This window comes from Plecotus auritus, assembly GCF_963455305.1.
Source record: "Plecotus auritus genome assembly, chromosome: 8".
NCBI classification, from domain to species: domain Eukaryota; kingdom Metazoa; phylum Chordata; class Mammalia; order Chiroptera; family Vespertilionidae; genus Plecotus; species Plecotus auritus.
Window position 1 is genome coordinate 66,196,320 of NC_137782.1, and position 15,615 is coordinate 66,211,934.

Below are 15,615 nucleotides of genomic sequence, written 5' to 3' on the forward strand. Positions count from 1 at the left end.
TTCTTCTTCTTCTTCTTCTTCTTCTTCTTCTTCTTCTTCTTCTTCTTCTTCTTCTCCTTCTCCTTCTCCTTCTCCTTCTCCTTCTCCTTCTCCTTCTCCTTCTTTTTCTCCTTCTCCTTCTCCTTCTCCTTCTCCTTCTCCTTCTCCTTCTCCTTCTCCTTCTCCTTTCTTCTTCTTCTTCTTCTTCTTCTTCTTCTTCTTCTTCTTCTTCTTCTTCTTCTTCTTCCTCCTCCTTCTTCTTCTTCTTCTTCTTCTTCTTCTTCTTCTTCTTCTTCTTCTTCTTCTTCTTCTTTCTTCTTTCTTCTTCTTCTTCTTCTTCTTCTTCTTCTTCTTCTTCTTCTTCTTCTTCTTCTTCTTCTTCTTCTTCTTCTTCTTCTTCTTCTTCTTCTTCTTCTTCTTCTTCTTCTTCTTCTTCTTCTTCTTCTTCTTTCTTCTTTCTTCTTCTTCTTTCTTCTTCTTCTTCTTCCAGAATACCCTTCAGCATTTCATATAATGCTGGTTTGGTGTTGATGAACTCCTTTAGCTTTTTCTTATCTGTGAAGCTCTTTATCTGACCTTCAATTCTGAATGATAGCTTTGCTGGGTAGAGTAATCTTGGTTGTAGGTTCTTGCTATTCATCACTTTGAATATTTCTTGCCACTCCCGTCTGGCCTGCATAGTTTCTGTTGAGAAATTAGCTGACAATCGTATGGGTACTCCCTTGTAGGTAATTAACTGTTTTTCTCTTGCTGCTTTTAATATTTTCTCTTTGTCTTTTGCTCTTGCCATTTTAATTCTGATGTGTCTTGGTGTGGTCCTCTTTGGATTCCTTTTGTTTGGGGTTCTGTGTGCTTCCTGGACTTGTAAGTCTATTTCTTTCACCAGGTGGGGGAAGTTTTCTGTCATTATTTCTTCCAATAGGTTTTCAGTATCTTGCTCTCTCTCTTCTTCTGGCACCCCCATAATTCTGATGTTGGTATGCTTGAGGTTGTCCCAGAGGCTTCTTACACTATCTTCAAATTTTTGGATTCTTTTTTCTTTTTGCTTTTCTGGTTGAATGTTTTTTACTTCTTTGTATTTCAAATCTTTGACTTGATTCTTGTGATCCTCTAGTCTGCTGTTAGGTCTCTGTATAATATTTTTCATTTCAGTCAGTGTATGTTTAATTTCTAGTTGGTCCTTTTTCATATCCTCGAGAGTCTCGCTAAATTTATTGGCCTTTTCTAGAAAATTCTTGAAAAACCTTATAACTGTGGTTTTGAACTCTATATCTAGTCATTTGCTCTCCTCCATTTCTTTCATTTGTGATCTGTTTCTTTGTCTCCACATTTTCACTGCTTCCCTGAGTTGGTAGAGTGGCTTTGTGTGGTAGGTGTCCTATAGGGCACAGTGGCTCAGCCTCCCCAGTTACTTGAGGTGGACACTCTTGGTGCACCCCTTTGTGGACTGTGTGCACAACCTTGTTGTAGTTAAGTCTTGATTGTTGTTGGTATCACTGGGAGGAATTGACCTCCAGGCCAATTGGCTGTGAGGATCAGCTGTGTCTATGCTGGAGAACTTCTGTGCTGGAGACACCCTTATGAGACAAGACTTGCAAAATTGCAAAAGCCTCTATGCTCAGCTTGGATGGGGCGGAGTCTCAGGGCGGAGCAGACAGCCTTGGCTTCCGGTCAGCCCTGCCCTATGAGGCCCCTGGGTCTCAGTGTCCTTCAGTAATCGCTGCAAGCTTCTCTGAGAGAAAGCCGCCCTCGAGTTTCACCCGCTGCCAGACATCCAGTTTCTCCCCAAATGAGTGGATTCCCAGAGTCACGCTTGGGACTTGAGTTCAGTGCAGTCGGGAGCTTCCGTCTCCCTCCCGCTTGAGAAAGCAGGCCACGCACTCAGCAGTCAGTCCTTTCTGCGCTCGCGCGCCTCTGGACCTCTGCCTCCCACAGCTCCCCTGAGTCTCAGTGTGCTTTTCTCGTTTCCTGACAGTCCAGATTCACCCCGAATGAGTCTGTTTTCCCAGAGTCTCGCCCGGGACTGGAGTTCAGTGCAGTCGGGAGCTTCTGTCTCCCTCCCACTTGAGAAAGCCAGCTGTGCACTCAGCTGCCAGTCCTCTCCGCGCGCCTGCGCGTCTCCGTACCTCAGCTTTTTGCAGCTCCTCTGAGTCTCAGTGTGCTTTTCTCTTTCCTTCTAATTGTAGAATTTCCACTCAGCCAGCTTTCCTGTGGTTCTGGATGATGTCCGTTTTGTCTTTTAGTTGTAGTTTTGAAATTGTTGTGCGAGGCAGCAATTTTGGTGTTTACCTATGCCGCCATCTTGGTTTCTCCTCTATAACACTTATTTCATAGACACACATATACACGCAGTCACAAAGCATGAACTCTGAGTGCTTGATGCTTTTGAATCCCCCTATAAATTCATCTGAATACAGGACCTGTCAAGTTGATACCAATATCCACGAACTTGTAGCGACTCATGACTGCGGTGCCTGGCTCTCCTTGGCGGAAGCCCAGACACACTCTTCTTTATCACTACTTTGTATTTTCAAAAATGTTTACAAGCATCATAGTTATGGATGTTCAAGTGTGTTAAATTTATAAAATACAGATCAGCACCAAAGATAACACATCAAACTATAGGCTAAGAATCAATAGCGCTAATATTTTATATCATTAAGCCCTTTTGTGTTTATAAAGTACCAAGACGACCATTCACAAAGAGATTTCTAAGAGTGACATTAATGTTTATTTTATTTCAGGGTAATTTTATTGACATGAAAATATTATTTTGTGTCTTATTTATTGTGTACATAGTTTCCATTTTTATGTCTGCCTTTTTGCAGAAAATGTTAACATTATTTGAGCTCTTTCTTCTTACCTTCTTGTTCCTATTCTTTGTTGTTGTTTTTTTTAAATATATTTTTATTGGTTTCAGAGAGGAAGGGAGAGGGAGAGAGAGATAGAAACACCAATGATGAGAGAGAATCATTGATCAGCTGCCTCCTGCACGCCCTCTCCCTGCTGGGGACTGAGCCCTCAACTCGGGCATGTGCCCTTGACCGGAATCGAACCTGGGATCCTTTAGTCCACAGGCCAACGTTCTATCCACTGAGCCAAACCAGCCAGGGCATTGTTTCTGTTCTTTACAGTTACAACAGCTGTGAACATTCATGAGGTTGTGTCTATGTATTGGTCTGTATTCTTTTTGACAGATTCCAGATAAAGTTTGGAATAACACCCAGGCTCTACCATTTTCTGGATGTTTTACAAAATATTCTCATAAAAAAAGGACGAATAGCCCTGGCTCAGTTGGTTGAACGTTGACCCATGCACTGAGAAGTCACTGATTCAATTCCCAGTTATGGCACATGCCAGGTTGAGGGCTCAATTCTTGGAGGGGGCATGCAGGAGTTAGTTTATTGATGTTTCTCTCTCATCGACATTTCTGTCTGTCTGTCTCCTTCCCCCTTTCTCTCTTTCTAAAGTCAACAAATACATTTAAAAAAAGGGAACAATAATGTTATTCTTTGATTGCTTTTGTGATTTATTAGTTAATATATAAAAAACTGTTAAAACAATTGGGGTTGCTAGGCTTACTTATCTGTGAGACCTGTAAATTCCCTAAAACTGTTCAGTCAAAGTCTTGTATATGAATTTTTTTCCTGTGTTTTCTTCTGTGCTGTCTAAGGTTTGGCACATGTACCAGCACATTGGCATCTATAGTTATAAGTGAGCTAGTTAAACACGTGGAAGCTCAGGCCCCACCCAGAACTCATTAAAATTTTAAAAGTGCTACACTGTGCTCACTCAGAATGACTTCTCCAGCTAAGAAATTTATACACTTGATCCTCTGTGATTCAAACAAAGCACTAAAAATGAATATGTCTGTGTTGGTGTCTTTATTTTTAAAATTCCTCTTCCAGAAAAGTAAAGTTTCTACTGTGGTTTTGTGGATCATATGCCATCCTTTCTCAAACTACATTAGCGAATATTAGTGTCAAAGTGATGCCATTGGATAACTCAGGATACTTTCCTAGATCAAAACCAGCTCTATTAAAGAAACACACACACACACAAAACAAAACAAAACAAACCAGTTTCATTAACTCTGTTTTCATATTGGGTGACATTATGACCTCTGCCCATGGTCAATAGAGTAATGCTTTTTCCCCCCTTTTAATTTCAGGGACAGTTGACCTTCAGTGATGTGGCCATAGAATTCTCTCAGGAGGAGTGGGCGTGCCTGGACCCAGCTCAGCGGAAACTATACATGGATGTGATGTTGCAGAATTACAGTAACCTGGTATTCCTGGGTGAGGACCACTTTAAAGATTTTGTACTCCACCCATAGGGTTTTATTTTCTTCATTAGTACAGTGTCTGCTTAGAGCAGCCGTGAGCAAACTACGGCCCGTGGGCCGGATCCGGCCCGTTCGGCTGTTCTATCCGGCCCGCGGAGCCGAAAGAGCGGAGGGTTCTCTTGCTCTCCCCTCCGCTCCTTTACTTTGAATTTATATTAGTTCACACAAACACTCCATCCATGCTTTTGTTCCGGCCCTCTGGTCCAGTTTAAGAACCCATTGTGGCCCTCGAGTCAAAAAGTTTGCCCACCCCTGGCTTAGAGCCTCTGCTTTTTATGATAGAATTTCAGACCTGTGTTCTTAAGGAAAGAAATTGGGGTTTTACTGGTGCAGAACAGAAAGGCTTCCTGATGTATTTCGAAGTGGAACTCAGGATCTAAAAACTTTAAATGTTGTCTCTAGTATAGTAAAGGTGCTGTCAGAAAATACTATTTTATGAAATAATTTTCTAGAATATTCTGATATTCTACAATGTCCTATTTTCTCATTTGAGTACAGTACTGGATTGTAAATCAGAGAATCTCCATTGAACGCATGTTCCCTTTTCTAATAAACAGGTGTGTCTAAGCCAGACCTGGTCACCTTTTTGGAGCACATGAAGGAGCCCTGGGAATTAAAGAGGAAAAAGACAATATTCAGCCAGCCAGGTAGGTGGGAATGAAGGAAGCAGATGACCCAAGTGAGAGGCCAAGGTTATGGAGGAAGTCAGATACTATAATACGGTTTGGAAAGATCTGCTGCAATAGAAATGATTTTGGAGAGGGTCAGGTTTATTTCTGTTTCTGTCTTCAAGGGACAGAGCCTCTTCAACACTTACACTCTGGCATCATGTAAGGTTTCTCTTTGTGCTCCTATGATCTTCCTTCGCATTTGCAGTGAGAGCCAAAGACCTGCCCTAATAGTGTGAGGGTAGCATGACCTGGCTACTCTTGCATTTCTTGTGGAACCTGGGAAAGTCTGTGCTCATTGGCGAGGAATGTTATGTTAAACTAATTTTAAGGTTCTGTTTTCTGCCTCATGTAAGTAATATGGGAGGGAAGTGGTTGAGATGCTGGAATTTGGTTCCCGCATCCCTGGAACACTGGGAGTCAGTGTCCAAGTTGTCTTATCCTTCCTTTTGCTTGATGAAGTTAGTTTCTGATGTTTCTATTGTATATTTCAATGCAGGTACTAACTTCATACTATGTTCTTTAGCTCCCAATATCTGTTTGGTTCTTTTTTATATTTTTCATCTGTTTGCATTTTTATTATTGTCATGCATAGTTTTAATGGTAGTACTTTTTGAAATTTTTTTCACTATATTTTCCAACTGAGCCTCTTTAAGATGTGTTTTTTTCATAGCTTTGTCAGGTAATTAACAGATGTTCATTAACTTAGGGCCAATTTATGGAGATTTATGTTGTTCCTCTGGTTGGATTGTTTTTTTTTTGTTTCTTCCTAAACCTTGTGATCTTTTGTTACTATTCAAGGTCATTAGAAACAGCTGCCATCCCATTTTTTATGAACTCGCTTTGTACAGGAGAAAACAAATAACAATCAGCTGTGGTAGATTGTTCATGGCCTATCAAACCTATTCTGGAAAGTGTAATCAGTGTGTGTGTGTGTGTTTAACTCATTTTTTAATATTTCAATTGTAGTTGCCAATATATTATATTCATTTCAGATGTACACTCCAATAATTAGACATTACCTAGTTTTCATGCTGGGGCCACTTAGCAAGAGGTATGGGGTACACTGGAGCCAGATCCTGCTTGTTTGAGACATTGTTGTAATGACTGAAGCATAAACCAATTTAGGTTGTTTGTATGGAAAAGCCACTGGAAACAGCTTTGGTGGTCTCAGATGTTGATAGGGTGGGTCTCAGGAAATCTTCAGGGTGGGTTGAAAAGTGTGAGCCAGGTTGATGGAGACATAACTGTGGCTCTTATTTGCCAGCTATGTGGGTGAAGAGCTCAGAAAAGGTGCAATGGCTTGTACCAAGACTTATGCCTGGGAGAAAGCTCCTTCTGTAGCTCTTGTCTTTATGCCAGACACTTCAGTTCCAACCTGTATGTCCCTGGTGCCATTCGAGCTGCTGCCACAGTGCTGGAGCTCACAGGGCATGAATATGAGTAAGTCAGAGCACGAATCTTTAAGAGGAACTGCCTAGGACTCCATCAGCTCTCCGTCTCACTCAGCCACAACCCCTGCTAGTTTTTATAGCCATAGTAATGGGGACATCTCTTCTTTGCATTGGAACTCTGGGCTGGTGGGCCTTTTGTGGGGGTGGGACCCTTCACTCCTCAGGTGTGACCTCTGCAACTGATATATCGCGGGTGATTTTTGTTTGTTTGTTTTTTAAAAATATATTTTTATTTATTCAGAGAGGAAGGGAGAAGGAGAGAGAGATAGAAACTTTTCGCTTGTGATTTTAATCCACCACGTGGTCCCAGTCCATTCTGTGACATTGCACCTCCTACCAGTCTGGATAAGCCCTCTTCTTTATGTCCTTACGTGTAGAACTTCATTCAGTTAGGTCTCAGGCAGTTTTGAATGATGGTTTTCCTGTAGTTTAGTTGTATTTTTTATGTGGTTGTGGGAGGTTGCCAGTGCTATAATTACCTATACCAGCATCTTGACCAGAACTGTGTGTGTGTGTTTTGTGTAACTTCCCAATTTAAAACATATTTTGCTTTTATTTAGAGTTCATAGTATCTTCCCATTCCTGTTGTCCTTCAGCATTGCAGTCTCTCTGGTACTTGAACAATTACTAACTTTTCTACTTAGTAGCCACCACAATGCATGCTCAGTATATTGCATTTCTATAGAATTCAGTGTTATTCAAAAAAAAAAAAAAATCCCTCAGACAGTTACAAAAAATCCAAACAATTGGAAACCCAGTACACTCATTTATTTCTCTTCTGAGAGAAACAGAATTGGGAGTTATCCCACACATATTTTGTAGTATGTCAGAAAGGTGAGTACGTACTGTGGGCAAATGTAGGTAACGTTTTTCCCTCTTTGATATGATGTTTTTATTTTATGCATTCTGGGAGGTGTTGTGGTCTTTGAACTGGCTTCTGAAGTACTTTAGAAGATAATTGGGTCAGTAATTGTTGGTAAGTTAACATCTCCATGGAGGAAGAAAGTTTTTGTGCTTCCTGTTCTTCAATCTCACTGAAGTCTTCTTACATGTATTAATTTTCTACATTAAAATTTAAAGAATATTTACCTGAGTGTATTTTATAATTAATTTGTTATATTTCAGCTATGTCTTCTCAAGTTACCCAGGGTTTGTTGCCAAAGTCAGGTGTAGAAGTGTCATTCCAGAAAATGTTACAGGTAAGATATCACTGATGTGACATTGAGAATTTACACTGAATGAAAGTTTTGTAATGTGCAGGGGAATATGAGGAGAAAAAGCTTGTTAGTCATGATGGATATGGCCAAAGTGGGGCAGTTACTCTTAATAAAATCCTTGTTGCCTCAAGAGATTAAGGATTTAAACATTTTGAATATTTCTACTTGACATCAGTTACATTGGCAGAACACTGTGTTTCTGAACATAAAGGCTAAAGAAATGCTTTTAAAAGTACATATTCTCTGCTCTTCCTGCTGTGGCTCAGTTGGTTGCAGTGTCACCCTGTATTCTGAAATGTTGTGGGTCTATTCTGGTCAGAACACATGTAGATTTAGGGTTCAATCGCTAGTCTGGGTGCAGGCAGAAGGCAATCAATCGATGTTTCTTTCTCTCTCTCTCTCTCTCTCTCTCCCCCTCTCCCCCTTTCTTTCTTTCTAAAAATCAATAAACATGTTCCCATGTGAGAATTAAAATAAATAAATGAATACATATTCTCTGAAGTAAAATTTGTAATATCAGAAGTCACCTAGTCCATTGTGCAAATAATTTTTGAATGATTTAATGTAGCATATGATTAAACAGTCAATATATCTAAAAATGAAATATTTAAAAAATGAAGATAAAAATTATAAATGAATTTGTAAATCCCTTAACCAATTTTGTATTATTCTTTCATGGGAAAATATTTATTTTTCAAGAGTCTTTAACTTCCATAAATGTGCTACCATGAAATGTATATATGTATATATGTATATATGTATATACACACACACACACACACACACACACACACATCATGGTATCAGAATAGGTAATTGGAAACAGCTGTACATGTGCAATGATACTAGAGCCCTCACTAAAAGTTTTTCACTCTTAAATCATTATCAGAGTACATATAATGAAGAGAGAAGTAACCAATGCAATGAATCTCGGAAAAACATTAACCAAGGGTCAAATTCTAATAACCGTCAGAGAACTCAGCTTTCACAGAACAATGAAAAATGTCCGAAAGTCTTTGATAAAAGCACATATATTTTTATACCTCGGAGTATTCATACTGTAGAGAAGACAGAAAGATTTAGTGAATGTGCCATGTCTTTCAACCAATCATCAAATCTTACTGAACATAAAAGTACTCATAGTGTGGAGGAGTCTTTCCTGTGTAATCACTATGTGAAAATGTTTAGACAGTCCTCTAAGTTAAATATACATAAAGAAATCCGTACTGCAGAGAAGCCTTACAAATGCAAAGAATGTGATAAAGCCTTTAGGTGGCAGGCACATACTGTTTTACATCAGAGAAATCATGCTGGAGAGAAGCCTTATAAATGTAGAGAATGTCACAAAGCCTTCAACTGTTACTCAAGTCTTATTCGACATCAGATAATTCATCATGGAGAGAAACCTTATAAATGTAAAGAATGTGGGAAAGCCTTTAACAAGTGTTCAGGCCTTACAAAACATCAGAGAATTCATTCTGGAGAGAAGCCTTATAGATGTGGAGAATGTGGCAAAGCATTTAGCCAGTGTTCAACCCTTACCCATCATCAAAGAATTCATACTGGAGAGAAGCCTTATGAATGTAGAGAATGTGGGAAAGCCTTTAACCGGAGTTCAAATCTTACAAAACATCAGAGAATTCATTCTGGAGAGAAGCCTTATAAATGTAGAGAATGTGGCAAAGCCTTTACCTCGAGCTCAAATCTTACTCAACATAAGAAAATTCATTCTGGAGAGAAGCCTTATAAATGTAAGGAATGTGGCAAAGCCTTTACCCAGGGCTCACATCTTACTCAACATCAGACAATGCATACTGGAGTGAAGCCTTATAAATGTAGAGAATGTGGGAAAGCCTTTAGGTGGTGTTCAACCCTTACCCATCATCAGAGAATTCATACAGAAATGAAGCCTTATAAATGTAGAGAATGTGGGAAAGCCTTTAAAAGTTATTCAGGCTTTACTCGACATAAAAGAATTTTTATTGGAGGGAAGCCTTGTAAATGTAAAGAATGTGGCAAAGCCTTTAAGAAGTGTTCATGCCTTATGAAACATCATACAATTCATACTGAAGAAAAACCTAATCAGTGTAGAGAATGTGGCAAAGTCTATAGCCAGTATTCAGCACTTACCCATCATCAGCGAATGCATACAGGAGAGAAGCCTTATAAATGTAGAGAATGTGGCAAAGCGTTTATCCAGAGCTCACGTCTTACTCGACATCAGATCATTCATTCTGGAGAGAAGCGTTATAAATGTAGAGAATGTGGCAAAGCTTTTATCCAGAGCTCACATCTTACTCGACATGAGATCATTCATTCTGGAGAGAAGCCTTATAAATGTAAAGAATGTGGCAAAGCTTTTATCCAGAGCTCACATCTTACTCGTCATCAGATCATTCATTCTGGGAAGAAGCCTTATAAATGCAAAGAATGTGGCAAAAATTTTATCCAGAGCTCACATCTTAGTCGACATCAGATCATTCATTCTGGAGAGAAGCCTTATAAATGTATAGAATGTGGCAAAGCTTTTAGTCAGTGTTCAAACCTTACCGATCATCAGAGAATTCATACTGGAGAGAAGCCTTATAAATGTGGAGAATGTGGCAAAACCTTTATGCGGAACTCAAATCTTACTCAACATCAAAGGATTCATTCTGGAGAGAAGCCTTATACATGTAGAGAATGTGGCAAAGCCTTTACCCAGGGCTCACAGCTTACTAAACATCAGAAAATTCATTCTGGAGAGAAGCCCTATAAATGTAGAGAATGTGGCAAAGCCTTTACACAGGGGTCACTTCTTACTCAACATCAGAATATTCATTCCGGAGAGAAGCCTTATAAATGTAGAGAATGTGGCAAAGCTTTTAGCTGGTATTCAGCTCTTTCTAAACATCAGAGAATTCATATAGAACATAAACCCTTATAAATGTAGAGAATGTCACAAAGCCTATACATCATGTTCAAACTTTTCTAGCCATTGGAGGAGTCATATTAGAGAGAAGGCTTACGGACATTAAGAATGTGGCAAGGCTGCCCTGACCGGTTTGGCTCAGTGGATAGAGCGTCGGCCTGCGGATTGAAAGGTCCCAGGTTCGATCCCAGTCAAGGGCATGTACCTTGGTTGCAGGCACATCCCCAGTAGGAGGTGTGCAGGAGGCAGCTGATCGATGTTTCTCTCTCATCGATGTTTCTAACTCTCTATCCCTCTCTCTTCCTCTCTGTAAAAAATCAATAAAAAATATATTAAAAAAAAAAAAGAATGTGGCAAGGCTCGTATACACTGATCAGACCTTACCAAATATATGAGAATGCATCCCTGAGAGAAGCTTTACAAATGTGAAGAGTGTGACAAAGCCTGGCAGTGTGGCTTAGTGGTTGAGCATGGACCTATGAACCAGGAGGTCATGGTTAAATTCATGGTCAGGGTACATGCCTGGGTTCAGGCTCGATCCCTATTAGGGGGCATGCAGAAGGCAGCCAATCAGTGATTCTCATCATTGATGTTTCTATCTCTCCCTTCTTGTCCTCTGTCCCTAACATTAATAGGAACATATTTTTTTTTAAAAAGTGTGGCAAAGCCTTTAACCTCACGATAGCTTTACTCTATACCAGGGGTCCTCAAACTTTTTAAACAGGGTGCCAGTTCACTGTCCCTCAGACCTTTGGCGGGCCGGACTATAGTTTAAAAAAACAACTATGAACAAATTCCTATGCGCTCTGTGGGCCCGGGACGAGTCGGCTGCTAAGCAGGACAGGCAGTGGCACCCTGCGGGCCAGATAAATGTCCTCGGCGGGCTGCATGTGGCCCGCGGGCTGTAGTTTGAGGATGCCTGCTACTAAGAAATTTATAGTGAATAGGAGCAACATAAATATAAAGAATATGGAAAAACCTTCAACCATTGCCCAAACCTCACTAAATATTAAAGAATTTGTACCAAAGAGAAGCCTTACAGATGTAGAGATTGTGATAATGCCTTTACCCAGTGTTGAAAACTTAGTCAATATCACATAATTTATTGAAAGAATAAAAATATAAACAATGTGGCAAAACCTTTAATCATTGCTCAAGCCTCAGTGTACTTTAGAGATTTCATAGTGCAGAGAAGCCATGCAAATATAAAAAGTTCAGCAAAGACTGCTTTCTGCATTTACATCTTAACTGCCACATGAGTGTTCATACTGGAGAAAAACTTAAAATGTTAAAGAATATGCAAACCCTTTATCTGGACCTAAAGCCTTCCTGAATATCAGCGAATGCATACTGGAGAGAAACTCTACCTTTGTGAAAAATGATGAAAAATCTTTTCCCAAAATCTTATTTCAGAAAATCCCACAGAATTTGTGCTTGAAAGTGACTTTAATCAAATTTAAATGTAAAATATCAGAGAATTCACAGTAGAAAGTAATAAGTTAATACATTTTTCAAATATGACTTTAAATCAGAATACTTATTTTAGAGAATCCATTAAGGAAAGCTACATGACTTTTTAGTATGAATCAAAATGCCAAGGGGATTCAGGACAAATGTAATTGCCTCCACTGCATCCTTTTTTATTACAACAGTTATTTGTGACTTTTTGAAAGAAAAGTATTACTGTGGTTTATATCTAAATTCATTTCATGATTCTTTGAATGCTTATAATGTGTATTTTGACCTGTGGCAATATAGTGTGTTTGCAATGCTTTTTCCCCCCCCCAATGCTTTGTTTAGAGTATGTGTGCACTTAATATGTTCATTTATAAAGTTACACACTCAAATACTACTCCATATTCTTTATATTGTTTTAGGACATATTCTTTTATGTAGCAAAGACTTTGAACTTCTCTACTGTAAGTATTAAGAAAACTTAGATTATATACATATTTGCATAATAAATGACATTCAATTCACAAGAATTTTAACATTTTTTTTTTTTTATTACTGGGGCAAAAGTTCATTGTGTCTTGGTCTCACCACTGAGCTATGATGTGACTGCCTTAACATAGTGCTCAGGTTCCTGAGGGATGTATGAATAAATACCTGAATGTTGTGAAAATCTAAAATTTACCTTTTTGTGATAATTGCAGGAGCATTTTATATTCTTTATCTGTGCAAACCAGGGCCTGACAGTTGGGAAACATCCGTGATTATTAGAGATGTTCATTAGTTACCAACTGGGATTATTGAAAACGGTTGAACAAATGTGAAAGACGGAAGAGAGTGTGAAAAAGACACAAAGATACACCAGGAAAGGGATTCTCTGGTATGAGGAGGCATCTGAGGGAAACATTAGCCTGATGTGTGTATTGGACCCACTGCTTGGGCCTGTACAACCTGAAAACCAAGAAGCTGCAGGCCCAGAGTATGGGCCCTAAAAATAAAATACTAGTAAAAGTCATGTTCTTAGTCAACTTGCCTTCTCCTTTCTCTTTACTTTTATGTACATTTTTATTAGTGTAATAAAGGACTGTCTTTTTCTTCCTTAAAAGAGTTTATATTACAAAGAAGTAGAAATGGCTTAATACGTTTAAAGAACTCATCCAAATCAATTTTAGAAGATAGGTGGATTTCATTTGTCCGCTTTTTGGACCTGCCTGTGCCTTTAATATCAGTCTGATATGGCTTGGTCTTGTGTCCCTGGAGGTCTGTGAGGAGACTTGCTGTTATGTCCTGAAAGAAAAAAAAAAAAGAAAAGAAAAGAAAAGAAAAGAAAAGAAAAAATTAGGGTCTGATTTTAGTATCAGGGCATGGTTTCAATTACATTAGGGTTTGTTCTGCTTCCCCTCATGCTAGCAAGCATGTCCCCAACTTTGAAGCAAATGTTGATCTTGGCTGTCTTTAAAGAGATTCTTGGATCTAGGTGCCAGCCTACAAGTGGGAAGTTTCACCCAGAAAAGTCTGAGAACGTGTTCAGGCAGCCAGGCCATTGGAAAAACTTTGAATGTGATTACTTCACGGTGCTGGAAAACACAGAGGGTGCAAGTTCCTCAATGAGCAAAGGAAGAAAAGGGTCTGTATCACACACATTCTTGTTCCAGACCCTGTGTGCGCTCATAGACTGCTCTCTCCTCTAAAGCCCCACAGTTCTTTGGGGTAGCATGAGTCCCATTTTACAGAGGAGGAAATTGGCTCAGAGTGTTAGTGAGTTGCCTAAGGTCACATAGCTGGTATGTGTTTTCTAGTATCTGAACCCACATCTCTCTGTCTACAAGACCTCAGAGGGGAACTTCTCTGCTTTGACTTCTCTACAGAACTTTGAACACATCCCTGCTCAGTGTCTGATGGATCACAAGATTGTGTGGTCTTCAATGGGTCCTGTGGTCCAGAGATTCCTACACGTAAGGCATTATAGGTCAACAGATTTTTGAAAAATAATTGTATACTTTATGATTCCAAGGAAAAATAATTTCAAATAGACTTCCAGTTACTGTAAATGTCATTTTACCCAAGAAAGGATATTTTAATTCCAGGAAAATACAAAGAAAATAATTAATTTCTTCATTCATTTACAATATATTAATTGACTCTCTATGTTGAAAAAGCACTTAAAATCTCTAGAAATAATCCTAAAAGGGAAAAACATGTATTTAAGAAATCCTATATAATAAAAGGGTAATATGCAAATTGACCCTAACAGTGGAACTACCGGGAATGACTGGTCACTATGACGTGCATTGAGCACCAGGGGGCAGACGCTTAATGCAGGAGCTAACCCTTGGTGGTCAGTGTGCTTCCATGGGGAGCGCCACTCAGCCAGAAGCCGGCTCATGACTGGCCAGCGCAGCGGTGTTGAGGGAGCCTCTCCTGCCTCCACGGCAGTGCTAAGGATGTCTGAGCGGACCTAAGCCATTAGTTGGACATCCCCCTGAGGGCTCCTGGGCTGCCAGAGGGGATGTATGACTGTCAGCTTAGGCCTGTTTCCCCAGGAAGTGGGCCTAAGCCGGCAGCTGGACATCCCCCGAGGGGTCCCGGACTGCGAAAGGGTGCAGGCTGGGCTGAGGGACCCCTCCCTGGACCTCTAGAATAAATAAAAAACTAGGGAAGAAAAATATGAGTCTGTGCTGTTTGAATTGAGATCCTCTTGCCTCAGCCCCTTCCAGATCAGCAAGACCAACTGCACCTCAGACTTGTACAGCCAGAACACAGGGCTGCCTCCTGTCCCAACTCCCCGTGGAAATAATTGAGGAATTCTCAACTTTCTCGAAATTGCTGTTCCTCAGCTTCATAATATCCTTAAACAGCAACTAAAACGATTTTTGAAAAGACATATCCATTATCGAGTCAATGCCAAAATCAACATGGCTATCTCACTGTACCAACTTGTACAACTTAGTCATAGTATTGCTTTCTCTTCCTCTGGTTCTTAGGTCAATGGTTATCACTAAAGGTCTGATTGCACTTAATGTTACAGTGCATTCTATACCCTCAATTCCCAGCAGCCCGTTCCCTCCTTCTTATCACATTCAAGTCATATGTATGGGATAACAGAGCATCTGTAATTTGGTATTCTGTGTGTCTTTTAAAAAAATTTTTTATTATTGATTTCAGAGTGGAAGGGAGAGGGAGAGAGAGAAACATCAATGCTGAGAATAATTGGATCAGCTGCCTCTTGTACGCCTCCTACTGGGGATTGAGTCCACAACCTAGGCGTGTGCCCTTGACTAGAATTGAACCTGGGACCCTTCAGTCTGCAGGCTGACGCTCTATCCACTGAGCCAAACGAGCTAGGGCCGAGTGTGTTTCTGAGAGGAGCATGTATGAAGAACCAGCTCTGGTGGCATCAAGAACTGTGAGAAGGAGCAGCAGGAGGAGCCTGTGGGGAGCAGGTCTAGTTTGGGGAGAGATGTTTGAAGCAGAGTCTGTGAAAGTTTCTAGTCAACTTTTTTCTTAGGCTGAGTCTCTCACAGAAGGAAGGAGACTGCAGAGATTGAGGGTGGCATGTAGCAGCAGAAGAAGGCATGAGCTGTGGGAG

General features: G+C 40.0%; 2 protein-coding genes across 6 annotated transcripts in view; one reads left to right on the forward strand and one right to left on the reverse strand.

The window, feature by feature from the left end:
- The window catches only part of LOC308256229 (KRAB domain-containing protein 5-like), a 69,243-nt gene that overhangs the window by 12,626 nt on the left and 41,002 nt on the right, over positions 1–15,615 (forward strand). For 4 of the 5 annotated variants that reach the window (XM_080684328.1, XM_080684326.1, XM_080684330.1 and 1 more), the window contains exons 3-5: positions 4,151–4,277; positions 4,882–4,971; positions 7,572–7,645. In XM_080684328.1, coding sequence (XP_080540454.1) covers positions 4,151–4,277; positions 4,882–4,971; positions 7,572–7,645 — 291 coding nt within the window. Of the gene's footprint in view, positions 1–4,150; positions 4,278–4,881; positions 4,972–7,571; positions 7,646–12,451; positions 13,317–15,615 lie in introns of those variants that run through there. The other variant, XM_080684329.1, reaches the window with a different exon arrangement.
- Positions 13,095–15,615, reverse strand: part of LOC308256224 (signal-regulatory protein beta-1-like) — a gene marked incomplete at its 3' end in the record, with an annotated part of 45,556 nt that continues 43,035 nt past the window's right edge. Inside the window, 3 exon segments of the mRNA XM_080684314.1 lie at positions 13,095–13,313; positions 14,844–14,876; positions 14,880–14,887. Coding sequence (XP_080540440.1) covers positions 13,095–13,313; positions 14,844–14,876; positions 14,880–14,887 — 260 coding nt within the window.